Genomic DNA, 26,056 nt, shown 5'->3' with positions numbered 1-26,056 from the left:
ACTTAGCATGGGAACTGTTTCGGGGAGGATGCAGAATATACTCTACCCTTCTTAAAAAGAAAAGGACTAGTGGCACCTTAGAGACTAACCAATTTATTTGAGCATAAGCTTTCGTGAGCTACAGCTCACTTCATCGGATGCATGCCACAAGTCCTCCTTTTCTTTTTGCGAATACAGACTAACACGGCTGCCACTCTGAAATCTACCCTTCTTGCTACTTCTGAGTACCATGGTGCTGTTTCTGTGTGGAGCCTGGGTCTTCACAACACTGTGTGTGGTGGAGGCGGTGTCAGCTGAGTGCAGCTGCCTTCCCGTAACAGCTGTGGGAGCACAGTTGTGTCTCAGGTCTACTTTGATCTCGTAATAACAATGGCTATGTGATTTCAGTAACCCCTTTCGGGTGCAGGCCCCTGCCCGTGCCCTGCTGGGTTGGGGAAGGCAGCTATCCCTCCTAGCTGAAGGACACCTGGTGGCAAGGCATTATGCTGCTCTGATTTCTTACTCCCCCTCCTAGCTGTTCTAAGGGGATTGGTGGAACACTGCAGTTCCTGTCCCTGGGTGTCAGCCGTTCATGCCTGTGCCCTCTGCAGTGATCATGTCAGCAGGTGCAGCCTGGATCAGAGCTACCCATGTTGTGCTGAGCACCTGGGACAACAGCATGTGCTGATAGCTGCAAACAGCTGATGTGAGACACAGCATCTGTGACTGGGTGGAGCTTCCACCTGGGGTCTCTTCCCACAGAGCATGGAGGGGAAGAGGTCCTGCAGCAAAGACCATAGTGAGCATGGACATGATCAGCACATATATGGACAAAGAGGCTGTTGTGGGTGGTCAATAGATTGTTTATTGCTCTAGTAACTGGAGTGGGGGGGTTCAAGTAATCCAAGTGGGTTCAAACAGTGGATGTACAGCCCAGCTCAAGGAGAGGAGGCCTTATTGGAATTTCCAGGAGGCAGGTGGGTGCAAGACCACTTGTGTCTAAAGGCCCCTCCCTCAGCCTTTTGAGAGGGACCACTGGACCAAGGATCCAAAGGAATATAGGGGATAACTAAGGAATAACAGGGATGGGAGAGGAGTTCTAGATGGGGACACTGAGCAGAGAACCCTCAAACCTGTCTAGGGAGCCAGTGGGTGCTGCCCAGAGGAATTCTGCCTGGATGCATGAGACTAGGGAGGACCAGAAATAGGTCCCAGTCACAGAGCATCCCCTCATCCAGCATCCTCCTGGTGGTGTACATGGCCACTTTGTCCAGGGCCAGGAGGTCTCAATATCCCTGGGGGACTGTGAGACCAGTGTGGAATAGAGGCTGGCCCACTGGGGGAGGTTCCCAAGTCACACCACTTGATATCAGGGCAGGACACGAGGGTGTGGAAGTGAAATGTGGAGCACAAGCATGTATGCTTGTTCCCTTGGCATGGTTTGAAATTGAACTGGCTGCATAATATGCAGCTGGCTCAGATCATCGAGGGGGGGGGCCCACGGAAAAGATCTGGAGGGCCTGGGATGGATAGGGAGCACCCTCTCACAGGATCCACTCAAGAAAACTCAAGAGGTGGGCAACAAGGCCTCCCCCACCCCCTGCAGTATGCACAGGGTGGAAAGCCCCATGCACTGACCAAGCGCTTGGGGATCCACCCAGTTGTAGTCCAGGATGTCTCAGATTCTGGTGGTTTCTGCCAGGACCAGCCTCCAGCTCACCCATGGGAACTCTACCACCTGTACACACAGATGGGGTTGTGTAGCAGAGGCTCCATTCTCACTGGTAGCAGCTTTCAGGTCTGGAGGCAGCTCTGACAGAAAACTGGCCGCTCTGAGAGGCTGGGGGGGGAAGACCCCCTAGGCTAGAGGAAAAAGCTGCTAGTCATGGCAGAGGAAGGCGAGCACCAACATGCTCTTTGCCTGACCACCTGCACCATAAAGGAGTCTCTGCAGGGCCTGGAGGCTGAAGACATGGACTTGGCTGTCGCGGAAGACTCAGAACCCCTGCAGAGACCCAGTGCAGTCCCAGCCAGAAGAATTCCAGAGCTAACCTCCGGAGCCAGGTTACAGCAGGGGTTCCATGGCCAAGTTGAGCCAGCACTGGCTGGGGGAGGGATTGCTGCCCTTGGTAGGGAAAGTGATTTGGCAGCAAATGAGCATGGGATAGGGTTGGAATGAGGAAGGCCCCTGCCCACCCACGGACAAGTACTGCCTCCCCTTCCAGAGAACAAGCTATTGGCCCTTCCAGTCCTGTTGCTGCGGCCAGTGTCTTATCAGCCCTTACAAGATATCAAATGTAATCTGAGATAACAGCACCCCTCCTTAGGGTGAGAGCTGCAGGGATGCAGTATTGGGTCTGTGCACCTCTTTACCAAACAGAGATGGGCTGGAGAGAGGCTTAAAGCCCCAAAACTGGGATAGGGGCATAGGGAGAAGAAACCCACTTCAGCACAGAATTGTGCAGTTTCCAAGTACTGACCCCTGTCTGAAATTGAGAGACCCCATGGCTCAGACTGGGGCATTATGCCCTATGGACCATGAGGCACCCCATTGGGTGCTTGGGAACAGGACACATCAATGGAAACAGACTCTCTGCTGCTCAGCCCTTTGTGCTGGGTCAAACTCCTCACCTTCTGTGAAGACTGGAACACATGACTTATGAGGAGAGGCTGAGGGAACTGGGATTGTTTAGTCTGCAGAAGAGAAGAATGAGGGGGGATTTAATAGCTGCTTTCAACTACCTGAAAGGGGGTTCCAAAGAGGATGGCTCTAGACTGTTTTCAGTGGTAGCAGATGACAGAACAAGGAGTAATGGTCTCAAGTTGCAGTGGGGGAGGTTTAGGTTGGATATTAGGAAAAACTTTTTCACTAGGAGGGTGGTGAAACACTGGAATGCGTTACCTAGGGAGGTGGTGGAATCTCCTTCCTTATATATTTTTAAGGTCAGGCTTAAAGCCCTGACTGGGATAATTTAGTTGGGGATTGGTCCTGCTTTGAGCAGGGGGTTGGACTAGACGACCTCCTGAGGTCCCTTCCAACCCTGATATTCTATGATAAGATAAGGTGAGGGACTCTGGCCCTTTGGCTCCAGGGAGTTGATGTGACAGCTTGGCCGGTAGTGCCCAAGGAAGCCCATCATGCTGGCTGGCCAGCTCCAGCCAATTCTCCGACTGCTGCAGGCACAGCCTGAACATAAAGCCAGGGCCAAGGTTCCAGGTCCCAGTCTCGTCCCCTTGGAGAGAAAAACTGAGCAAAGGGTGCAGCCTGTCTGTGAAGACAGGAGGGGCAGGGGCTCCTCTGTGTCCCCAACAGGGCAGAAGGACAGAGACTTAGGGGCTAGGGCTCCCTGCTCCTTCGCAGGCAGAAGCTGGCTTAGGCACCTGTAAGTCCTTTAGGATTGACTTTTCAGAGGGAACCACAGTTGTGCTTGTTGGTCCTTCAAGTGTCTAGTCATCCTCTGAATTCTACCAACTGTGGGCCTCACTGATATCTTATTGCAGTGAGTTCCACAGGTTTGCAAGATAGCAGATCAGAGGAAATGCTACAACTGTGCTGCCTTTACACTTCCATGCGTAGGAAGTGCTAGCTCTGCCTTGCTGATGCCACCTCTTAGTGGGTATCACCTCTCCTGCCTCAGCAGGAAGCCCCTCCAGGCCTTTGTGTTGGTCAGAAATACAAGCACCAGAGCCACGTCCTGTGCTGCTCGGGACCTGTCGGACACTGGTTCTGGCTCTAGGAGGGGGAGATGATGGACCTCCTGACAGGAGACTTTGGGCACTTGTCATCCAGCCTAGGTTCCAGTTCGGATGCTGGAACTGGGAGCTAGAAGCAGGCTGAATTGTGGCTCAGACGGATTCCTGGGCTGTGGCAGCATTAGGGCCCCAGTTCCTGGCCTGGCAACAGCACCACCTCTTCCAGCCACAGCAGGTTGAGCGGAGCTGAGCGCAGCTGGCGTCTGTGAATGCGGCGCAGCCGCAGTAGGTAGAGAATGATGGCCAGCAGCACCACCAGGATGCAGACGAAGAAGAGATAGTGATTGTAAACGAAGGAGAGGCGGAGCCAGGGGCTGTGGGCCTGCCGGCTGCTCTCCTGCCGGAGATCCCTAGGCGGGGAGAAAGGAAGAGAGGTCAGCACCCGCCACTGAAGAATTACCAAGAAAGGTGGCAATGCAGCACATGCACCTTGTCTTACTCCCAGCACTTAGTGCCCCCTGCTGGGAGAGGTCAGGCTCTCCCCTTAGGGCCAGTGCCTTTGCCCTGCTCCCTACAATGCCGTTGCTGGGACTGGAGTAGCCAGGAGCTCGCGCTGGTGTGTGACTGCGAGCTGGAACAAGTTTTAAATCAAGATGGGATGTTTCTCAAAGCTCTGCTCTAGGAGTTACTGTAGGGACGTTATCTGGCCTGTGCTATACAGGAGCTCAGATGAGATGATCACCATGGTCTCTTCGGTCCTTGGAATCTATGAATCCCCCTCTGCAGGCCAAGCACTGCGGGGCAGCCCCTGGGCTCCCACCTCAAATTTGCTTTACCTGAGTGGCAGAAACCGTGTTTTATAGAGAATGGCTCCCAGGGTCCACTGCACCTCGCGGTCGTACACCAGCTGGGCTGTGTGCAGGCTGGAGTAATCCAGGGGAAAGTGGAAACCCTCATGAAGGACTTGGTACATCCAGGCAGATTTAAAGCACTGATACCTACAGACAGAGCACATGGGACAGTCAACCAGATACCAGGCCTCCTGCTTCTGAGAGCCCCTGGTGCTAGACACACTGACAGGAGCCCCAACTGTGCTTGTGGTGAGGGGAAGCTCCTTACTTGACCCGATGCTGGTCTGCGTGTGGTGAGTACAGGCCCTCTTGGAACCGCTGAGTCAGCACTGACCAGCTCAGGCTGCAGTAATCCTGGGGCAGCAAGGGAGAGAGTGCACTGTCAGTGGAGAGACTGGTGCCCCCTCCCTCGGGGCACAGGGCAGCACCAGTGACACTGGGCACAAGGTAACACCGGCACAGCAGATAGAATCACAGAAAGGTATGGCTGGAAGGGACCTCAAGTCCAGCCCCCTGCACTGAAGCAGGACCAAGGAAACCTAGACCAGTGGTCCCCAACCTTTCGGGTGCTATAGCATATTCATGTTCCCAGAAGGGTGTGTTGGGCGCCGGACAACCAGCTGCTGAAATGCCGCCGAGAAGCGGCGTCATCAAGCAGCGTCACTGCTGAAATGCCACCGAGAAGCGGCGTCATTTCGGTGGCTGGCTGTCCAGCGGCCGCGCTCCTCGGAGGCGGGTTGTCTGGCGGAAGCGCTCCCTTCTCACTAGGCGGGCACATGTAAATGCCCCAGCGGGCACTGCGGCACCCACAGGCACCGCACAGGGGATCACTGACCTAGACCATCCCTGACAGGTATTCGTCAAACCTGTTCTTAGAAACCTCCAGTGATGGGGATTCCACAACCATCCTTGGAAGCCTAGGCCAGAGCTTAACTACCCTGATAGTTAGAAAGTTTTTCCTAATATCTGACCTAAATCCCCCTTGCTGCACATTAAGCCCGTTACTTCTTGCCCTCCCTTCAGTGGACATGGAGAACAATTGTTATTTTACCCTTTCCTCATAGGTCAGGCTTTCTAAACCTGTCATTTTTGTTGCTCCTCTCTGGACTCTCTCCACTTCATCCACATCTTTCCTCAACCATAGTGCCCAGGATTGGACACAGTGCTCCAGCTGAGACTTCACCAGTGCCAGGTAAAGTAGGACAATTATCTCCTGCGTCTTACAACACCCATGTTAATGCACCCCAGAATGAGATTAGCCTTTTTTGCAACTGCATATTATAGATTCTCAATCTGTGATCCACTCTAACCCCCAAATCCTTGTCAGCAGTATTGCTGTCTAGCCAGTTAGTCCCCATTTCCTGGTTGTGCATTTCATTTTTCCTTCCTAAATGAAGCACTTTGCACTTGTTTATTGAATTTCATCTTGTTGAATTCAAACCAATTCTCCACTTAGTCAAAGTCATTTTGAATTCTAATCCTGTCCTCCAAAGTGCCAGCAACCTCCTCGCAGTTTGGTATCATCTGCACATTTTATAAGCACACTCTCTGCTCCAAGTCATTAATGAACATTGTAAATAGCACCAGACAAAGGGCAGACCCCAATAGATACCTATGCCCTCCCAGTTCGACAGCAAACAATCTTTCAACCAGTTGTGCGCCACTTTATAGTAACGTTATCTAGACCACATTTCCCTAGTTTGTTTATGAGAATGCACCAGAAGGCTCACTAAAAATCAAGAAATCCTATCTATTGCTACCCCCATCCACCAGGCCAGTAACCCTGTCAGGGAAGGATCCCCACAGGAGCTAGAGAAGGGTCAGGGTGGAACAAGTGAATCTGGGCACAAAGTAACATGCTCATCCCCCAGCTAATCCCCTGGATCAGGGTGGTGCTCACCTGGGCAGAGTGACCATCCAGGTGCAGCCCGGTCCCCACCCCCCGGGCATTAGGTCAGGGCAGTTCTCACCTGGGCAGCGCGGGTGAAGCTGGGTGCACGGTAGCGGCCCCCAAGACGCAGCACGTCCTCAGTACAGTAGAAGAACTCAGAGAAGCCGTAGAACTCACTGTTGTTGAAGTCAATGGGCGCCTGGTAAGTGTGGGTCAGGGAGGCCTGGCTGCCGTTGACCCCTGCCAGCAGAGGGTGTAGCAGCTGTGCACAGGCCTGCCAGTCTCCTCGCCCTCGGACATGCAGGGTCTGGCCACCCTCTTCTACTGTGTCCTCGAGCCCCACAGGCAGGCAGGGATCCAGAAAGGGTGTCTCGGCACTTGTCCCCATCTGCTGGCCCTGCAGCCTGGAACGAGAGCCAGGGAAGAGACTGATTAACGGGGCTCTGCACTGACAGAGCTGTGCCCCCTGCTAGGCGCACATGTGCTCACTGCCCCGGCCACTGGGAATAACCCCGAGTGCAGAGTCACCCCCTGCTAAGAGCCACATTCCCCCTCCCCCAGCCCAGCTGGGCACACCCCAACAAGCGCAGCCCACTGCTACACACCCCAAGCTGCTGGACACACCTGCAAGGCCCACCCTGGTCTCACCCTTAGGGAGGTAGAGCGCTACACGTTATCGCAAGGCAGTGTTGTGTGGATCAGGCTGGCTCCCAGCACTCATGCTAGCCTGATCCTGGCCATGCCCATGTTGCTATGGGGCTGTGCCTTGGGTGGCCCTCTGTTCTTCCTGCCTATTGGGCTGATCCTCCCAACCTGACAAGCACACATTGCCTTTGGGCACGCACACACACACAGCAAAGAGCACACAGCTGTGCAAAGGGACACCCTGCCCACCCAATGGGAGGAACACAGCCCCAGGCCTCGGCGGCAGAAACAGGGTTACCGGCACTAGACTATCCCTGAAGCTCTGGCAGGGAGGTTTGCTCTGGGCACTGAGTGTGTCTGGCCCTGGCTACAACTCCACATGGCATTCCAAGACAGGCACTAGAGAAATGGAGAGCAGGAGAGAAACATCAGAGAGAGAGACTGGGTCAGCAAGGAGCAGGAGAAGAGTTGCTGACGTGGGCTCCTGCAGCTGGGTCATCCCACTAGGGGACGTGGGAGAGGCCAGGTTGAGGGAGGGGAGGGAACTGAGGCACAGCCGCCTCCAGGGGGCGGTGGGTACTGGGAAGCTGGGAGGGGCAGCGCTGTGCTCTGGGTGCTAGGACCACATGCGTTCATACAGCTGCACTAGCTGCTGCCTCATCGCCCATCTGCCTAAACCTGCTGGAGAATCCCACCCTGACTGAAACGAGCAAATACCCACTCCAGTCCACAACTTCTGCAGAGGGCCCTGGTGCCGTCCCAGCCCATGGTGGGGTCCAGAAATAGGTGGCATGGGCTGCAGGGAGGCACCCGGCATCAATCCCAGGAGAGGATGGGCTGGAGAGGCAAGGCGTCGGCTGCCTGGAGAAGAGGAGGCTGGAGGGAGGGTAACACCACAGCTAATCACCCTCAGGAAGATCCCATGCAACAGGAGAGCATCCCATGAGAACAGGTAGGTACCCTGGGTGAGCACTGGGGAGTCCCCCAAACAGATAAAAACAAGGGCAGTGAGCCCTGGACATGCTCCTCCAGCTGGAGCTGAGATTCTTTCCCACAAGCCCTGGCTGATCTCCATGGGAGCACGTAGAACCCAGCCCCGCACAGGCTGGGCTGGCCCTGCAGGGCCAGTGGTTGTTAGCAGAGCCCATAGAACCCTGACTGCCCACGTGCTGGCCTCCACATACTCAGAGATAGCAGGACCTCCAGCTCCGATGCATACCCATGAGGAGTAGCCCTGCAGACTAAGAGGGGCCATTTTAAAGCAGTCATCTTACACCATCACCCTTTAGGCTTCTGCAGAGAGTGCTGAGATTAGACCTCACAGAGGTCACCCTCCAGTTACAGGCCCTACATCTCCAGGGGCTGGGACCTCTGAGGAACTCCCCGCTGCAGGCAGGTACCAGTGGGGGTCTGCTGATCCTGGGGCAGCATTACCTGTTGTGGGCACGAGTCTGGTTCAGCATAAGCTCCTCGTAGCGCTGCCGTGCGAAGTTGCCCCCAAAGCCCAGGAAGGTGCTGACATAGACACGGTACACATGCTCTGTGTGCTGCACATCACAGCCCAGGTTGAACTCCGCCAGCAGGCTCTTGGCAGCCTCCTCCTAGGGCAGAGAGGGGTGAGCAGCAGGGCCAACCCTGGGGACCGTAAGGGCTGCTTTCCTGCCCTGCCAGCAAGATACGCACCTGCTGTGGGGAGGAGAAGGTCTCTATGCTGGGCACCTCATAGGCAATTTGCAGAGAGGCACCACCCATGTCCAGGATCCCCACCGTCCGCTTCCGCACCAGGGACTCTGCCTGACCCCCCAGGGCCACAGTGATCATCGCATCCTCCTCTGCAGCCCACAGAAGTATGTTAGCAGGACCCTGGGACCAAAGTGCACAGGGCAGCCTCCTGCTCTGCACGCTACCGACAGGGTCCCAGGAACCAATCTCACATGGCAGCCTCCCTCCCCACCAGGTCAGGGCCTTGGGAACTGAACTGTGTTGGGGACAGGGACGGGGCCAGGATCCCATCTGGTTGTTGCCTAATGCAGGGAGCTCCACAAAGTGGCATAAATGGCTGACAGCAACTAAAGAGATTCCACCACTTCTGCAAGCCTCTGCTCCTACAACATCCTGAGACACCAACTCCAAACACACCACCTCATCCCATCTCTACTGCCCTGCCCTGCCCCGCCCCCTCCCATCCCTGCTCCACCATCCCTACTGACCCCCCAGCTCTCTACTACCTCCTTCTCCCCACCTCACTGAGGCTCAGGGACTCTCCCTCCCCTGTGGCGGGTCTGCTGCCTTGGACTGTCAACATGCCAGGCCCTGGTTTGCTCTGGGTGCTGGGTTCACTCCAGCAGAGCTCCACCTACCCCAGCCCCACAGGCTAGAGAGAGACGCAGGTACTGGCTGGACTCACCCTCCTCGTGATCGAATCTCCCCAGGACAAAGTTGATCCCAATCCAGGCATAGACCCCTAGGTGGGGGGACACAAACCAGTTGGTTAGGCAAAGCGCCCGCAGCAGCCGGGACGCTGGAGCCAGAGTTAGCTCTTGGAATCTGCAGTCCCTAGACTGGAGAAGGACCAGCACTCGGGGGGTTCTTTCAGCATCTGACAGGATAGTTTCATCAGGCCTAAGGGAGCGCAGAGCCCAGCAGATTGGTGAGTCTGCACCATCAGCTCAGTGGCAGGGAATAAAGTGTACAAAGACCCATCGTCTTCACCCTGCCTATGCTGTCTGGCTTCAGAGTGAGACCATCTCAGAGCATGCACCAGGGCTCCCACAATGCTTGTACAGCACTGTCCCCACTCCAGCATCCGGCCCCTCCTCCTGAAAATAATAATTAGCACCACCTGCCCCCAGAACCACACTCCCCAGGAGGGAGCAGCCAAGCCTCTTCCTACAGGCACCTGGTGAAGTCTTATCTCCCCCAGGCTCCCTACTCATAACACATGTTTAGGTATTAAAGGAGCTAGATATTGTTACCACCTTCCTGCTTCCCTGAGATCACTTCAGCTTGCGACTCGGAGAAAAGGAAATCAAACTCCAGGGGCACATTCCTCACCAAGTCCTCCAGGATCGCAGCCTGCTGTCTACGGAGGGTACAGGAGACAGGCAGTGAGTATCCTGCCCAATGGCTGACTCTCCTTCCCTTTGGGTTAAGGCACAATGAATCCCCCTCAACATGCCCATTCTGGTTTGGAGCCAGGGGATTGGGATTTTAGCTACTTCATTTGAGACTGAAATGTTGCCCCTCATCACAAAGGCTGCAGTGACTCCAACACCCCCATCCACACCCTCCCAGGATTGAAGCCTCCCCTCTGTCTCCACACCTGGGCTCCCCAAGCCATCCTCTCTCCCCCAGCACACCTACTGGGTGGTCTCAGGAGCAGCATGCGCCTTTCTCCCTTGCTCGTGGCACCAGGGTTCTCTCACGAACTCCCTGCCCTCCTTGGCTCGCCGAGTGACTGGGTGCCCCTAATGCTGGTGGAACCCAGTGACATAAGCAAGGTGCACTGGGGGGCACTCACCTCTCAGACAGCAGCCTCATGCCCGCCGTGCACAGGATGTAGAGCGGAGTCTCCTTGTGCTTCGTTACCGGCACATGAGCTGCAGCGAAGCTAAGCAGCGGGCGCATGTAGTGACTGGCTTGGTCAGGAGTTGTTGCCAGCACGGAGATCCCTGCATGGGGAAAGGGGAAAACAAGTAAGAAATCAGTGTCACATACACACATAGAAAGGCAGCAAAGCTCTGTCACTTAGACACAGCGCAGGGACTGCCCCCCCAGTCTGAGGGAGGCGAAGGGACAAGATCACTGCCCCAGACTGCAGGGTGGACAAGCTCCTTCACTTGCATGGCCTTCACCAGCCCTGTCCCCACCTGCATGAAGGGAAAAGCAAGTGATCCATCCCCAACCCTTGCTTGGGTTCGCGTAGGGAAGAAGGGGGCACAGACCTGGCTTGATTTTCTTGACAACGGGCTGGCTGTTCCGGTCTCTCATCTGCTTGACATCCAACAGGTCATGAGGGTTCCCATTGTGCGGTGGCCAGAAATACACAAAGACCCGGGAGCCACTGCTCCCACAATCAACAACAATCCCGTAGTTCAGCGTTGAGTCCTCTGTGTCTGTAGCTTCCAGGTCTCCCACCCTTGCCAGGTACCTGGGAGAGGGGAAGAGGGAGGATCAGCCCAATAGGCAGGAGGAGCAGAGGGCCACCCAAGGCACAGCCCCATAGCAACATGAGCATGACCAGGATCAGGCTAGCATGAGCGCTGGGAGCCAGCCTGTTCCACACAACACTGCCTTGCGATAACGTGTAGCTCTCTGCCTCCCTAAGGGTGAGACCTGGGTAGGCCTTGCACAGGGGAGGAGAATGGAGAGCAGATGGGACAAGCCAGCAAGGACTCAGTTCCACCCAGGGGGCACTGGGAGGGATCCCATGCAGTCAGGGCAGTTGTGGTGCTGGGGAAATTCCACTCACAGCATCTGTAGCCGGGCAGGTTCCTCGGACACCAGCCCCCATCAGCCCAGCAGCCAGGAGAGGTGTCTACTGGACCGAGTGTTTGCACCAACCGTTAGGCATCAGCCACATGGGGGCTGGAGGCTACGAGGGGGGGACTGAATATCAGGGGTCAGAACATCAACCAGTCATTGTAGGAGTCAGGGAGGAGTCACCCCCCTACACACATACACCCATCAGACAAGGGCACTGTAGGGGCTTGGCCGTGGCTGATGGCAGAGTCCGGGGACATGAACTTAACAGCGAACCTTAGGAGGGCTTTGCCCCCACACAATGTCTGGTCTGTCCTTCCAGAGGCCATAGGACAGGTGTAACCACCCACAGACTGACGGGGCCTTCTCTCCTCATTAGCCTATGCTGTAGGCTCTGCTGATGCTGCACAAAGAACTTGCCCTCAGAGCTCTGCTTCCAAAGTGGCAAGAAAGCTCCAGACTCCCTCAGGGCACTGACGAGCTCTTCTGGATCCTCAGGGCAGGAGATCAATATGGCTGATTGATCCTTTCCCTCGCAAGCCCCCCCTCCGGCTGCACATGCAGCTGTGCCCGTTGGCTGAGTCAGCGCAATGCTAGCTGCCCACATGTGCGCAGTCAGGGCAGAACCAGGGGGCTGCAGCTTCACTTTCCATTAGTAAAAGGAATAACAGAATTAGGATGCCCTAGCTCAGCACCATTATCCAATCCAGAGCATCCGCTTCCATGAGGCTCCGATGACCCCGGGGCTATAATATGGACAATAAACAACCTCAACTCAATTACAGCGGCACTGTGGGACACGCCTGCCCTTCCCTGAGCCCCAAAGCTGGTGCTGAAAGTGGAACTGCCCAGCACAGAGCTGGCGCCTCACTGGCCCTTCTGGGGTAATTGTGTTACAGCCAGAGCCCTCGGCACTCTGACAAGGGAGGGGAAAATTACTGACCTTGTGAGCCTGTGTCTCTGGAGATGCTGCTCCAGTAGGACTCACTCTGGCCTCTCAGCCCCGCCACGTGAGACCCCTGGAGCTCCCCCAGAGCAACAATAGCACGGCAGTTTCATATCAGTCACATGCCACCCCCTCCTGAACTTTCCACACAGGGCTTTCTTTAATCCATACGTAGAAACACAGACCCAGAAAGGAGCAAATCCCTTCTTTCAAGGGCAACTTCAGACAACATTCAACGTGCAGGAGCAGCAATTAGGGACACAGCCCTGTGCCCATGGTTGGCCAACTGCTAATACAGGACTCCCCAAGAGAGAACAAAGCTTTTCTTGGGGGCCGGAGAGTTTGGCCTTTCTATTGTGGAAACGAGTTCTGTAGGGTGGAGGGGCTGAAACAGGACTCCTCCTTGGTAGCCAGTGCAAGCACTGATGCTTGGGGACGTTGGGGGAAGAGGACCACAGAGCAGCTTTGCACATAGCTGTGGAGACACTCCTGAGACAGGCTGATGCGACAGCCTAGTGTTGCCTTCTAGTGTCAGGCCAGCCAGGTGACAGATACAATGTGACATGCAGTTGGACATCCATAGTACTCTTGGGAACAGCGCTGTCCACTGAATTGGTGTCTGGAGAAAGAAGAAGCTGGGTAGACTTGCTGAGGGATTTAGTCCACTCCAAGCAGAACACCAAGGGTCTTTTAACTTTAAATTCCAATGTCATCTTGGAGAGGAACTGTGGATGAATGCAAAGCACCACACTTCCCTTGCTAGATGCTACCCATCTATGGGGAAGATACGGGACTCAAGACCAGGGGTCACCCAATGAGAAGTAAACTGCATAACATTTCTGTCATCTGTGCCGTTCTTCAGAAGTCTAACAGGAAAGGGCTAAGTGGCGACGAAGTCAAACACATGCACCTGGCAGGATCATCTGCCTGATAAACCCCAGAGGAGGTACTGCTAGTGAGGACGAAGGCAACAGCTCTGAGCAAAGAGTGAAAGCAAGACACAGAGCTCCCTACACTAGTACAATGTTTCTGTTTCTCTGAACAATTTACTATGAGCTGTTGTCTATACACAGAGGGGGACGTGTGTAAGCAGCTTCTGGGCAGTCTAAGGAATTTCATTTCCTTATTTTTTTATTGTTGAGTATTTTATTTTATTGTAAATCCCCCTTTCTGAAGTTTATTGTCCCAACCCTCTGTCTCCTGAGGATGCTGAACTTGATTATATTGTTGTCAAGACCGCTTAGTAGATCAACTGTGCCTCCTTAAATCAGCTGTTGCATGTTCCTCGGGACTAAGGTGAGAATAACCTCTCTCCTTGTGTGCTCTGGAACTAGTGGTTTCAAGAAGCAGTTGTTTAAGGTTTCAACAAATGGCTTCTCTAAACCTTGTCCTGCTGAGACATTTCACTAGCTTATACCAAGTCACACATTATTACTGGTTTCATTAGACTTTGATCCCTCTCCACTTCGTGCATTCAGTCTCCAGTCCCCGGGCAGGAGGCTGCTAACCCGACATGTATAATCACATTCTTATGGGTTAGGATTTGTAGCTGTACAGATCCTGCTGTGTGGCCCTCTCCCCTCAAAAATTCTCTCTTGCTAGATTCTGCAGAATCTTCTCTGTGTCCTGGTCTGCTGCCCTGCCTTCATGGCATAATCTGTCCTGCCTGTATAATCTAATTCTAAGTCATACAGCGTCCCACCAATTTGTCATTTCACCACATTTCTGAAATGCCCACGATGCCAAGCTCCTCTTCCTTTGCCAGGTACAGAGAAAAGACTCAAACCCAGGGCTCGCTCACCTCTCAAACTGCTTGTCTGGGGGGGGAGAGGAGCCCCAATTGCGCAGATCTGTGGCTGCCATGAGTAGCAGGAGACAGACTCCAAGAAAGAGTCCCAGCAGGGCCAGTCGCTGACGGGGACACAGGCTCACCAGGGGCACAGTGAAATGCCATGATGCTGGGCACAGGCAGGAAATGCTGATTCTGAAAGAGGACAGAAGGGAGCAGTGAGAGCACAAAAAGCCAGCAGGTACCTGGGAGGACCCTACAGGGCCCTCAAGCCCACACTGCCTCCTACTCACTTACCAGAAATGTCCCCAGGCCCTCCTTCATAGGTACAGATGCACTGTCCAGCCTGCCATTGGCTCCCACAGTGCGCTTAGCACTGTCCACACCTTAAGGCGGCAGGAAGGGGTGTATAACACACTGGGGTGTGATGGTCTGTCAGTTATACATATGCTAGTGTGTGGATTTGGGGGTTGGTTTGTTTTTTAAACACCCTGATTTCTCCTATACCTCCTCCTTCCACCCCATACGCACCAATTGAATCCCCAACTCTTCCCCTACCCCACCCTGCAGCTTCCACTGCAATTTCCTCCCTGTCACACCCACTCCCATCAGCATTGGATCCTTGCTACCCTTGAGATAAGATGCTCACTCATGAGAGGAAAAGTACCAGTACCATCACTATAGTTAAGGCTGAGACTAGCTTATTGTTTAATAGCCAAATTTTCTAAGTGGTCTAAAATCCAAATGTTGACTTGGATGGTCTTGAAATTTGCTGTGCCTCATGGGGCTGGAGTAAGGGTAGCAACCCAAACAGGAGGACATTGAAGCAAGGGGTTCCCAAGACACAGACGCCCTTCCCTTCCTCCCCAAAAAAACATGTGACATCAAATTTTTTGCAAATCTGGGGCTCAAACTATGGCTCTGACTCTCCCCAACCTGCTATCACCTGCTCAGGATTGATCATAGCTTTTGTCAAACACTCACTGCCCCTTTGGGAAACAATATTTTTAAAGCTATTCAGGGGGAAATGCTGGACCTACAACGTGGCTTGAGCAAAACCGATAAGCTAGAGAAAGTCATTTGTGCCTTTGAAGCAGGACGAGGCTCTTGCAAGCCAGAGTGTTTGCAGGGACCTGGACAGCAGAGTAAGTGGGTGGCCACTAATCTGGAGCAGCACCCACGAACTGTGAGTTTGAGTCCTGCCTTTGCAGCTTTTGGAGACTGTGCGTTCAGCACATTAGCTGTTCCTTGCCTGTGTTCTGCATGGGTGTTTTCTGGAAGTTTTGCCTGAGAGCAACACTTCTGGTTTAAGAGTTAATATTTCAGAGTGCTCTAAAATGTATGTGCAGACTCTGATTTTACTCTAGAAGTATTGTTAAGGAAAATAGCATTAAGGAAATTGCTGGAAGATGGAGACTCTAGTAAGTAGCAGCATTAGTGTAATGTAATTGTTCTCCATGCGCTTCACTCATTTTCTGAGCAATAGGACAGAGTGTTGATTGCTCATTACAACCATCTGTAATCCATGTAAACCAGCTCGCACAGCCTCTCCCCACCACCGTCCTGGCACCCATGACTGGAGAAATGTGTGTTAACTACTGAGGGCCGGGAGGGAGGGAGGCTTAACCTTGAAATGTGTGTTAACTACTGAGGGCCAGGAGGGAGGGAGGGAGGCTTAACCTTGAAATGTGTGTTAACTACTGAGGCTAAACAATCTGTTCCATCTTGTATGTAGCTGAGGCACCTTGAGTTCATTTCCCAGACCCGAAGAAGAGCTCTGCCTGCCTAAGCTCATCTCTCTCAGCAACAGAAGTGGGACCAACAAAAGACACACGCCCCCCGCCCCACCCCGTGTCTCTCACATCCTGAGACCAACATGACTGCAACAAGACTGCTCGCACCTTCCGACATCTGCGCCCACAAGCCAAGGGATCCCACCTCAACCTCACCCCAAAGCGTGGCTGGCCCTGTGAGGAGCGGGTGAGAAGAGACGCCAGGCGCGAGGAACAGCCAGGCACCGGGCTCTTCTTAGGTTCCGCAAACCCCAAAGGGCGTCCCGCCCCGACTGGCCACAGCAAAGCCAAGCGGCGGCGGGCGGGCGGCTGAACAGCCCAGTGGTCAGGACACCGGCCCCGGGTCGCTGCTCTGCCACCACCGCGGCCGCGGCCCCCGCTCCCAGCGCCCGGAGCCGCCCAGCGCTGCCCGGCCTGGCATGGGCGCCGCGGCGGGGCCGGCCCTGGGGAAGCGCCGAGGCAGGGAGCCCGCCGCACGCCGACACAGTCCCGGGGGCGCCGCGGGCAGCCTGGTGGGGGCAGCGCTGGCGTGTCCCCGGGGCCGGGCAGCCCCCCAGGGTCGGCGGCCCCGCCCCGTCTCCCCGCGGGCCCCGCGGCCCCCCCCCGCCCCATCCCCCCGCGGGCCCCCCCCCCGCACTCACCTGGCCATGGGCCCCGCTCTCGGTGCGGGCCCCCCCGCCCCGTCCCCCCGCGGGCCCCCCCCCCCGCACTCACCTGGCCATGGGCCCCGCTCTCGGTGCGGCCCCCCCCGCCCCGTCCCCCCGCGGGCCCCCCCCCCGCACTCACCTGGCCATGGGCCCCGCTCTCGGTGCGGCCCCCCCCCCGCCCCCCCCCCGCGGGCTGCCCCCCCCCCCGCACTCACCTGGCCATGGGCCCCGCTCTCGGTGCGGCCCCCCCCCCGCCCCCCCCCCGCGGGCTGCCCCCCCCCCGCACTCACCTGGCCATGGGCCCCGCTCTCGGTGCGGCCCCCCCCCGCCCCGTCCCCCCGCGGGCCGCCCCCGCACTCACCTGGCCATGGGCCCCGCTGTCGCTGCGGCCCCCCCCCGCCCCGTCCCCCCCCCCGCACTCACCTGGCCATGGGCCCCGCTCTCGGTGCGGCCCCCCCCCGCCCCGTCCCCCCGCGGCCCCCCCCCCCGCACTCACCTGGCCATGGCCCCCCCCCCGCCCCGTCCCCCCGCGGGCCCCCCCCCCGCACTCACCTGGCCATGGCCCCCCCCCGCCCCGTCCCCCCGCGGGCCCCCCCCCCGCACTCACCTGGCCATGGCCCCCCCCCGCCCCGTCCCCCCGCGGGCCCCCCCCCCGCACTCACCTGGCCATGGCCCCCCCCCCACCCCGTCCCCCCGCGGGCCCCCCCCGCACTCACCTGGCCATGGGCCCCGCTCTCGGTGCGGCCCCCCCCCGCCCCGTCCCCTCGCGGGCCCCCCCCCGCACTCACCTGGCTATGGCCCCCCCCCCCGCCCCGTCCCCCCGCGGGCCCCCCCCGCACTCACCTGGCTATGGCCCCCCCCCGCCCCGTCCCCCCGCGGGCCCCCCCGCACTCACCTGGCTATGGCCCCCCCCCGCCCCGTCCCCCCGCGGGCCCCCCCCGCACTCACCTGGCCATGGCCCCCCCCGCCCCGTCCCCCCGCGGGCCCCCCCCGCACTCACCTGGCCATGGCCCCCCCCCGCCCCGTCCCCTCGCGGGCCCCCCCCGCACTCACCTGGCCATGGCCCCCCCCCGCCCCGTCCCCCCGCGGGCCCCCCCCGCACTCACCTGGCCATGGCCCGTCCCCGCCCCGTCCCCCCGCGGGCCCCCCCCGCACTCACCTGGCCATGGCCCCCCCCCCGCCCCGTCCCCTCGCGGGCCCCCCCCGCACTCACCTGGCCATGGCCCCCCCCCGCCCCGTCCCCCCGCGGGCCCCCCCCCGCACTCACCTGGCCATGGCCCCCCCCCCGCCCCGTCCCCCCGCGGGCCCCCCCCGCACTCACCTGGCCATGGGCCCTGCTCTCGGTGCGGCCCCCCCCGCCCCGTCCCCTCGCGGGCCCCCCCCCGCACTCACCTGGCCATGGCCCCCCCCCGCCCCGTCCCCCCGCGGGCCCCCCCCGCACTCACCTGGCCATGGCCCCCCCCCCGCCCCGTCCCCCCGCGGGCCCCCCCCCGCACTCACCTGGCCATGGGCCCCCCCCCGCCCCGTCCCCCCGCGGGCCCCCCCCCGCACTCACCTGGCCATGGGCCCCCCCCGCCCCGTCCCCCCGCGGGCCCCCCCCCGCACTCACCTGGCCATGGCCCCCCCCCGCCCCGTCCCCCCGCGGGCCCCCCCCGCACTCACCTGGCCATGGGCCCCGCTCTCGCTGCGGGCCGCGTCGCGTCACCTCCCCTCCCCCCTGGCCCGGCCCGGGGCCGCGGCGGGCCGCAGAGGCATCGCCCCGCCGGGCTGGTGGGCGCGGGCCGGGCGCCGAGCCAGGGGCAGGAAGCTCCGCGGGCCCCGCCCGCAGCCGGTCCCGAGCGCGTCTCCCCTCAGCCGCGCCGCGAGCTGCGCCGAGCACAGCGGCGGCCACGTCACGAAGGCGACAGCAAGTAGCCAATGAGGGAAGAGGGGCTCCCCAAGGTTCGTCCTCTGAATGGATCATATTGGACCTGTCCATCTTTCCAAAACCCAATCCGTGCCCTGTTCGGCGCCGGAACCCCACCCCCACAGCGTGAGGAGCCAATCACAATGCTGGCGGAGCCCAGCAGTTCCTCTTGCGTCACGGTCGTGGCCAATCAGACACCGAATCTCAGATCAGTAGCTCCCTCTCATTGGCGAATGTCACCGGAGCGCTGTCCAATCGCAGGGGCCGCAGTGTGATTCTGCCCCTTTGGGCGGGGTCATCTGAAGATACGCGCTCTATTTTAGGTTTTCTCAGCCAATCGCGGTACGAGCTAACGCTTATCCGGCTTCCTCCCCGGGCGTCACCATCATGAAAGAACCAATCAGGGGCTTTCAAACAAATAACAGTTGCGTTGGCCCTCGAAGCAAGAGCCAACCAAGATCCGCGATTCTGAGTGGCAGCCGAAAAACCCAATAGCGGCTCCTCTGCCATAATAATGGCGATTTTGAGGGAAAGGAAGAACCAATAAAGCTTGAAGAGTACAAAAGGTCAAAGATAGCCTGCCCAATCGGCTCTTCAAATGGGCGGGAGAAAAGGATCGGTTGGCCAATAGGCTCTGCGGATGGGCGTGGCTGAAGACGCAGCTGGCCAGTAGGCGTTGTGGATGCGTGTGTCGGAGGGAGCGGCTGCCCAATGGGAACTGGGCATGTTTGGGGCCCAGCGCGCGGCTAACCAATAGAAGGTGTCGGTAGGCGGGCGGGAGTCTGGCCAATCGAGGCCGCTGACGGGCGGGGCGGAAAGTGCCGCCGGCCAATAGGCGCTGAGGAGGCGTGGCGGGCTGAGCGGGAGCCTCCGGTTGGACGCGGCCCGTGGCTGAGACGGCGGCTCCCGGAGCGGGATCCGAGGCCCCGGGCGGCGCCATGGAGCTGGGGGCGGGCGCGGGGGCGGGCGCGGGCCCCGGGGGCGGGCCGCGGCCGGGCCGCATCCTGCTGCTGCTGCTGGGCGGGGGCCACGGCTGGGCCCGGCGGGGCGGGGCGGAGGCCGCGCCCGGGCCCGGGGGCTCCGAGGCGGCGCGGAGGCCGGAGCCCGCCTCCGACCCGGACTACGAGGCGCTGCCGCAGGGCGCCGCCGTCTCCACCCACATGCTGGCCGGGGCCGTGGCGGGGGTGCTGGAGCACTGCGTGATGTACCCCGTGGACTGCGTCAAGGTGAGGGGCGCGCCGCGCGCGGGGGCTGCCGGCCCGGGGCAGGACCCTCCCTCCCTCCCTCCGGCCCGGGGCAGGACCCTCCCTCCCCCCCTCCCGGCCGGCCCGGGGCAGGACCCTCCCTCCCTCCGGCCCGGGGCAGGACCCTCCCTCCCCCCCTCCCGGCCGGCCCGGGGCAGGACCCTCCCTCCCGGCCGGCCCGGGGCAGGACCCTCCCTCCCGGCCGGCCCGGGGCAGGACCCTCCCTCCCTCCGTCCCTCCCTCCCGGCCGGCCCGGGGCAGGACCCTCCCTCCCGGCCGGCCCGGGGCAGGACCCTCCCTCCCTCCGTCCCTCCCTCCCTCCCCGCTCGGGGCAGGACCCTCCCTCCCTCCCGGCCGGCCCGACATCCCGGCCCGGGGCAGGACCCTCCTGCCTGGCGCTGCTCCCTGGCCCGCGACTGGAGCCTCCCGGCCCGGGGCAGGATCCTCCCGTCTGGCGCTGCTCCCTGGCCCGGGGCAGGACCCTCCCGGCTGGCCCGACATCCCGGCCCGGGGCAGGACCCTCCTGCCTGGCGCTGCTCCCTGGCCCGCGACTGGAGCCTCCCGGCCGGCCCGACATCCCGGCCCGGGGCAGGACCCTTCCGACCGGCCCGGCGTCCTGCCTGGCGCTGCTGCCTGGGCTCTCCAGTCCAGCCCGGGCAGCCTGGGGAGAGCTGGGGGCCAGGGCTGGGCTGTCCACAGAGCTGTTCGGTGCACGTAACGCCCCTCTCTTGCTGCACTTTCAGACGCGGATGCAGAGTTTGCAGCCGGAGCCTGCCGCCCGCTATCGGAATGTGCTCGAGGCCCTGTGGCGGATCGTCCAGACAGAGGGTTTCTGGAGGCCAATGCGGGGCATGAACATCACGGCCACTGGGGCCGGCCCTGCCCACGCCTTGTATTTTGCCTGCTATGAAAAGTTAAAAAAGACATTGAGTGATGTTATCCATGCTGGGGGCAATAGCCATGTGGCCAATGGTATTGATCCTTCCTGCACCGCTTCCCTGCACCACCATCCCCGAGGGGCTAGAGCAGCTGAGGGCAGCCCTGCTGGCTGGGGTGGTAAAGTCAAGGGCAGGGCATCCCCAGAAGCCAGGTCTCTTGTGCTCCCTCAGGATGACTCAAGAGAGCTCAGACTGGTTGTCAGAGCTGTTTCTCTCCCTCTGCATAGGTACCATCTCCCAGACATTGTATCTGCATAGCTCTGTACCAGCTCTGCTGGGCCTCTGTGTCCGCTCCTCTGCACTGGCGGTAGAGCAGGCAAGGGCTGTGTGCATCAAGGGGAGAGCATGAGTGGCACTAGAGGTGCTTGCTACTGTTTAGACCTGTTCAAGGGGCCAGGTGCAGCAATGGGGAAAACAACTGTGCCCCAGCTAATGGGAGGGGAGCACGGTGCGTGTGTGCCGGTTCTTTGGGGAGTCAGGCGTAGGGGCCTGGGCTTGCTGTGTGGCTCTCCAAGGTGCTGTAATGCCACCAGTTTCCTCGCCCAGCCCAGGGCAAGGTTTCCTTGGTGATGGTGGCCAATGGGCAGGGAGACACAACTGGTAGCAATAGCCGAGGCTGATACTTAGTGCGGTGGGCTTAAAGCATTAGATGTGCTGCACTCAGGCCAGTCTGCTGAAGATGGAGCAGATGTCCTAAGCAATGTCCTCTCTCCAGTCATTAGCTAGCAGCCCATCTGCGCAGTGCTCTGGTTCCACATCACCCTTCCCTACCAATCCCAGTGCTGGGCAAGGGGAAGTACTGTACTCGTGCTTGAACCTATTCATAGACCTGTCTGAGATGTTCCCAGGTATCTGACTTTGAGGAACAGGTTAGTGGGGCTGGGAGCTGGCCAACACCTTCCCCTTGCTCACAGCAACACCTGTGGATGGGAGCTGCCTGCAGGACTTCCCCTCGTCTCTGAGCTGGGATTGACTGCAGCATTGTGGGTAGGTAGAGTGGAGCTGGGTTCAGGATGCAGCCCTCAGAGTTCCCGTGCCTTACTCCTAGGGTGCCTTTGACTTTCTCTGGCTCCCCACGCTGCTGTGCTTGAACAGATTTGGGACTCGTTGGACCTGCATTGGAGGGTGTATTTTACCCTGGTGGATACTGGGGTTCAGTGGGATCCTGACTATGGAGTGGTTTCTCACTCTGGGACATGGTGAGGCATGGTCCGATGGGGTCCCTGTGAGTCTGTTTGCATCTTCTCTCTAGTAGGTGCTGGGATTAAGTGAGGCCTAGTCGTCTCCATAGGGATCTGGCAGATTATTGCACTTCCCCTCAATTTGTGGGTTCTGAAGCTGGGGGTTGCTGGCATCTGGCCCTCCTCTTGGGCAGGATGTGGTGGCTGCATTAGGAATTTACCAGTCTTCTCCTTTCTGGTAGTGGAGTCCTGGCAGTGGGTGTCTCCCTCTTCTCTGGCGAGGGGCTCTGGGGCTCAGTGGAGCCCTGGGTCTCTCGCCATCTCCTCCCCTCACATGTGTCAGTTCTTGTTTTACAGGTGCAGCGGGGTGTGTAGCAACTTTGCTCCATGATGCAGCTATGAACCCTGTGGAAGGTAATGATGACCCCATCTCCTCTGCAGGGGAGGCCCCATAGGCGGGGGTGAGGGTGTGTGGTGCTTCCTCTGTGTGGGAGCTGAATTCATCTCTGTGCTGTGCTCCTGTCTGTGGCACCAGGGGGCGCTCTCATTCTGCCCTAATGAGGGAGAGTCCTGCAGAGAGCAACATCCCCTGCCTAAGGCCCAGGCCTGGATAGCTCAGTGATATCCATTTAGGGAGTTGGATTAGCCAGAAGGTTTCTGTCCTAGGAAAAAGGAGCCAGCCTCAGTCTGGGGAATCTAGTGGCAGAGAGTGAGGGAGTCAGCCGTTTCCCCCAAGGGACTTGTCATGGGGATCAGCAGAAAAAGCAGCAGCTCTAGCTAGTGGATCTGGATTCAGATTACCAGCGATCTGGGCTGTGGTGAGTGCAGTTCTCACTTGGGCCCACCTGTGCTGAGGCTAGGGAGAGGGTGTGAGTGCTGGGAAACACTGCTCTGTGGAAGCGGCCTTCCCTCAAGGTCCTGCATCCCCTTTGTAGGGTGTTCCTAGGAGAGCCTTCGCAAGATACATACTTGCAGCCAAATGCCTCTTGAGTCTGAGTGCACCTGCAAAGGCAAAGAGCTGGGCTTGCCCATTGCTTGGATGTTACTCCCCAAGAACATGCAGGTGCTTTTGGCTCAGTAGATGACATTCCCTCCTTGTGGTGAGGCTGACCCCTATGCCCCACGCTAAGGTGTGCTCTGGCTCTTTCTGCAGGACATGGGGTGTTAGGCCTGGTGACCCGCCCAAATTCCAGCTCAGTTATTTGTGTTCTGTCTCCTGAATCCCCCTGCAGTCGCAGTCAGAGAGTTGTTTCTGCTCTGCTGCGTAGAGCTTGAGTTAGGCTCTTGAACAGCTGCTGTTTTCCACTTGGAAGTAATCTGGGCTGTGGCTGTAAATGAGCACATGTGTCTGGCTGAATTAGTGAAATACTTGGGGCTATTCTGGGATGGAAGATGCTGTAGAAATGCAGGGATCTGCCCAGATGCTGAGATCCATCTGAGAAACGGAATGATGTTCTCTGACTGCCTCATAGGTCTGTAACAACAGAGGGAGGGATTGGTCTCTCCAAGGGAAGACGTAGATGCTTGGTGCTGAGCTCAGTGTGCGAAAGCTGACTGAAATGAAGTGTAGCAGCCCTTGGGTGTGCAGCCGGATACTAATATGGTGAGGTAGCTGGCACCCTGCAAAGAGCAGTTCTAGCTCAGTGGTTCTCAAATGTTTTTACAGGTGACCGCTTTCACATAGCAAGCCTTTGAGTGCGACCCCCTCACCCCCCATATAAATTAAAAACACTTTTTTTTATATATTTAACACCATTATAAATGCTGGAGGCAAAGTGGGGTTGGCGTGGAGGTTGACAGCTCACGACCCCGCCATGTAATAACCTTGCAACCCCCTGAGGGGTCCTGACCCCCAGTTTGAGAACCCCTGCTCTAGCTAGATTCCTGGCTGGGTGTGGGGTTGCTGGGAGTTACGGATCTTGAACCAGGGGTTTTCTGGTCTTAGTTGTCAGTTGTCTCTGAAGCCAGTGAGAATAGAACCCAGGGAGCTCCCTAGCCCTATACTCATCCTTTCTCTCTCTCGTTATCCCCTTGGTGGCTTGGCCACTGGACGCTGTCGCTGACTGCTTGCTGCTGTCATCTGCCCCAAGTGGTCAAGCAAAGGATGCAGATGTACAACTCACCTTACCAGCGGGTGACGGACTGTGTGCAGGCCGTATGGCGCAACGAAGGGGCTGGGGCCTTCTACCGCAGCTACACTACCCAGCTCACCATGAACATCCCCTTCCAAGCCATCCACTTCATGACTTACGAATTTCTGCAGGAGCAGCTCAACCCCCAAAGACAGTATAACCCTGGCTCCCATGTGGTCTCAGGGGCCTGCGCGGGTGCTGTGGCCGCCGCTGCTACCACGCCATTGGACGTTTGCAAAACACTGCTCAACACCCAGGAGTCCCTGGCCTTGAACTCCAACATCAGTGGACATATCACAGGCATGGCCAATGCCTTCAGGACGGTGTACCGAGTGGGCGGTGTGACCGCCTACTTCCGTGGGGTCCAGGCCCGGGTCATTTACCAGATGCCCTCCACAGCCATTGCTTGGTCCGTGTATGAGTTTTTCAAATACATCCTCACCAAGCGCCAGGAGGAGCGCCGGGCTGGGAAGTGAGTCAGAGCTTGGCCCTGCTCTGGGCCCATGTAATCTCCCCTCCCTGCCTCTGCCTCTCGGTGTCTCCCTTTTGGTTTGGTTTGTGCGGGAGACGGGGAGGCAGGAAAGCCCTTGGGTTCTAGCAAGGCCATCTGTTGCCTGGGGCTGCTGCAGCTCTGCTCAGACAGCACAGCCTGCCCCTGTCCCCAGAACCCTCGAGTGATGTCATCCTGTAAGCTACAGCCCAGGTTACCTGCCCTTGCACTTCCACCTAGGAGCTGTGTTCCTGCTCTTCCCCCTACCAAATCTCCTTGAACGTAAAGCTTTGTCTCTCTGGGGATAACGAATACCATGACCCACCACTGGCAAGTCAAAGCTAAGGTGCTCAGGAAAGGTCCTTGCCATTGCCTGGAGTGCCAAGGGCTATTGGCTGGTTTCTGGCTGGGGGAAGTGTAAGCTTAGCCGTTGTCTAGCAGCACGCACACACAGATGCACGCCTGACACCGACTGCCCTGTTGCCAGCTGGCAGGAAGGATTGCCCGGGAGGGGAGTTCGTAGGTTTGTGATTGTTCCTACTCTTGGCGCCTCCAATAAATAATTCTGCTTTATTGTCATGTCCCTTGTTACTCTTGTAAAGCCCAGCTCCTGTGGTCTGGCTTGGGGCCTTTCAGTAGCTCTCCAGTGAGTGTTATGCAGTTGTACAGGCTGCGGATGGTGCTCCCATCTTGCATGTTGGGGAGATGTAACTAAATCTGCTGAAAACTCCCTGCTTGGAGCTGGGAGAGAGGCGGGAGAGAATGTGGCAGGCTGGTGGTGAGGCAGGGCTGTTAGCCAGCAGCCAGAGAGTTGGGAAATGGGCAGGGTGGTGGCGAATGAGGTGTGATGGGAAAACGGCAGTGGCTGGGAGGGAAAGCGGAGAAAGGAGGAGCTGAGTGACAGCAAAGGAAGGGAGACTGGGCTGGCTGATGATCCCTATTGGGAGAAGTGGGACCAGCCAGTGGTCAATGGGATGTATGCCGAGAAGCTCTCTCAAGATATGGCCCTCAGTATGGAATCGTTCCAGAGCTCTAGGCAGGGGCTGGGTTCCTGCAGAGTTGGAGAGTAAGGGGAGGAGATTCCTGTCTGCTATTGAGGGAGGGAGGAGTAGGTGTATGGGAAGGGCCTCTGGCTGCTAGTCAAGGAGGAGTGGGAGCCTTGGCTGCCCTCTGAGAAGGTGAGAGGGACCCTGGTGCTCAGTGGTGGGGATGGGTTATTTATTTCCAGCTGGGGGATGGGTTATTTATTTCCAGCCCATGACCTGTTGCTCAGCAGCTGGCATGGATCATGATCAGAAGTGGGAGAGGCTGCAGGAGATTTGTCTGGGCTACAGGACTGACCTTCTGCTAGCTGCTCTGCATGAGTGTGTCTGTAGGGTGTGGTGTGGCTGAAATACAGGTGCTCTCAGGACAGTTCACCTGCACCAGGAAGGTCAGCAAAGAGCATGG

At 58.3% G+C, this 26,056-nt stretch overlaps 2 protein-coding genes across 5 annotated transcripts; one reads left to right on the top strand and one right to left on the bottom strand.

Moving 5' to 3' along the window:
- Nucleotides 1-177: 177 nt before the first annotated feature.
- Nucleotides 178-18,627, bottom strand: ENTPD7 (ectonucleoside triphosphate diphosphohydrolase 7). 3 transcript variants are annotated; one of them, XM_073354670.1, is made up of 12 exons: nucleotides 18,379-18,627; nucleotides 14,289-14,471; nucleotides 11,004-11,209; nucleotides 10,580-10,730; nucleotides 10,038-10,141; nucleotides 9,467-9,523; nucleotides 8,743-8,891; nucleotides 8,494-8,660; nucleotides 6,494-6,818; nucleotides 4,792-4,877; nucleotides 4,509-4,670; nucleotides 178-4,082 (listed from the first exon to the last, which is right to left on the bottom strand). In XM_073354670.1, exons 1-12 carry the CDS (start codon nucleotides 18,384-18,386, stop codon nucleotides 3,854-3,856), a joined length of 1,827 nt encoding a protein of 608 aa, XP_073210771.1. In that variant the 5' UTR covers nucleotides 18,387-18,627; the 3' UTR covers nucleotides 178-3,853. The 3 variants fall into 3 exon arrangements, with proteins under 3 accessions (XP_073210771.1, XP_073210773.1, XP_073210772.1); XM_073354672.1 differs by lacking the exon at nucleotides 18,379-18,627 and adding an exon at nucleotides 18,217-18,228; XM_073354671.1 differs by lacking the exon at nucleotides 18,379-18,627 and adding an exon at nucleotides 16,711-16,739.
- Nucleotides 18,628-19,453: 826 nt separating this feature from the next.
- Nucleotides 19,454-25,180, top strand: SLC25A28 (solute carrier family 25 member 28). 2 transcript variants are annotated; one of them, XM_073354673.1, is made up of 4 exons: nucleotides 19,454-19,848; nucleotides 20,610-20,838; nucleotides 22,343-22,399; nucleotides 24,076-25,180. In XM_073354673.1, the coding sequence occupies exons 1-4, from the start codon at nucleotides 19,561-19,563 to the stop codon at nucleotides 24,591-24,593; spliced, it is 1,092 nt and encodes a 363-aa protein (XP_073210774.1). In that variant the 5' UTR covers nucleotides 19,454-19,560; the 3' UTR covers nucleotides 24,594-25,180. The 2 variants fall into 2 exon arrangements, with proteins under 2 accessions (XP_073210774.1, XP_073210775.1); XM_073354674.1 differs by lacking the exon at nucleotides 19,454-19,848 and having other exon boundaries at nucleotides 20,691-20,779.
- The last annotated feature ends 876 nt before the right edge of the window (nucleotides 25,181-26,056 follow it).

This window comes from Lepidochelys kempii, chromosome 7 (assembly GCF_965140265.1).
Source record: "Lepidochelys kempii isolate rLepKem1 chromosome 7, rLepKem1.hap2, whole genome shotgun sequence".
NCBI classification, from domain to species: Eukaryota; Metazoa; Chordata; order Testudines; family Cheloniidae; genus Lepidochelys; species Lepidochelys kempii.
Note: the sequence above shows the minus strand (reverse complement) of the source record. Positions and strands in the feature narration are given on the sequence as shown.

Bases quoted from the DNA above. Each gene is read 5' to 3' on its own strand.
- ENTPD7 (XM_073354670.1), bottom strand. The intron at 8,661-8,742 runs GTGCGTATCTTG...TCTCTGCCCTAG, and splicing joins CCTTCTCCTCCCCACAGCAG to GAGGAGGCTGCCAAGAGCCT. The intron at 4,083-4,508 runs GTAAAGCAAATT...CTCCCCGCCTAG, and splicing joins ACACGGTTTCTGCCACTCAG to GGATCTCCGGCAGGAGAGCA.
- SLC25A28 (XM_073354673.1), top strand. From the start codon at position 19,561: ATGGAGCTGGGGGCGGGCGCGGGGGCGGGCGCGGGCCCCGGGGGCGGG. The intron at 19,849-20,609 runs GTGAGGGGCGCG...CTGCACTTTCAG, and splicing joins ACCCCGTGGACTGCGTCAAG to ACGCGGATGCAGAGTTTGCA. The intron at 22,400-24,075 runs GTAATGATGACC...ATCTGCCCCAAG, and splicing joins AGCTATGAACCCTGTGGAAG to TGGTCAAGCAAAGGATGCAG.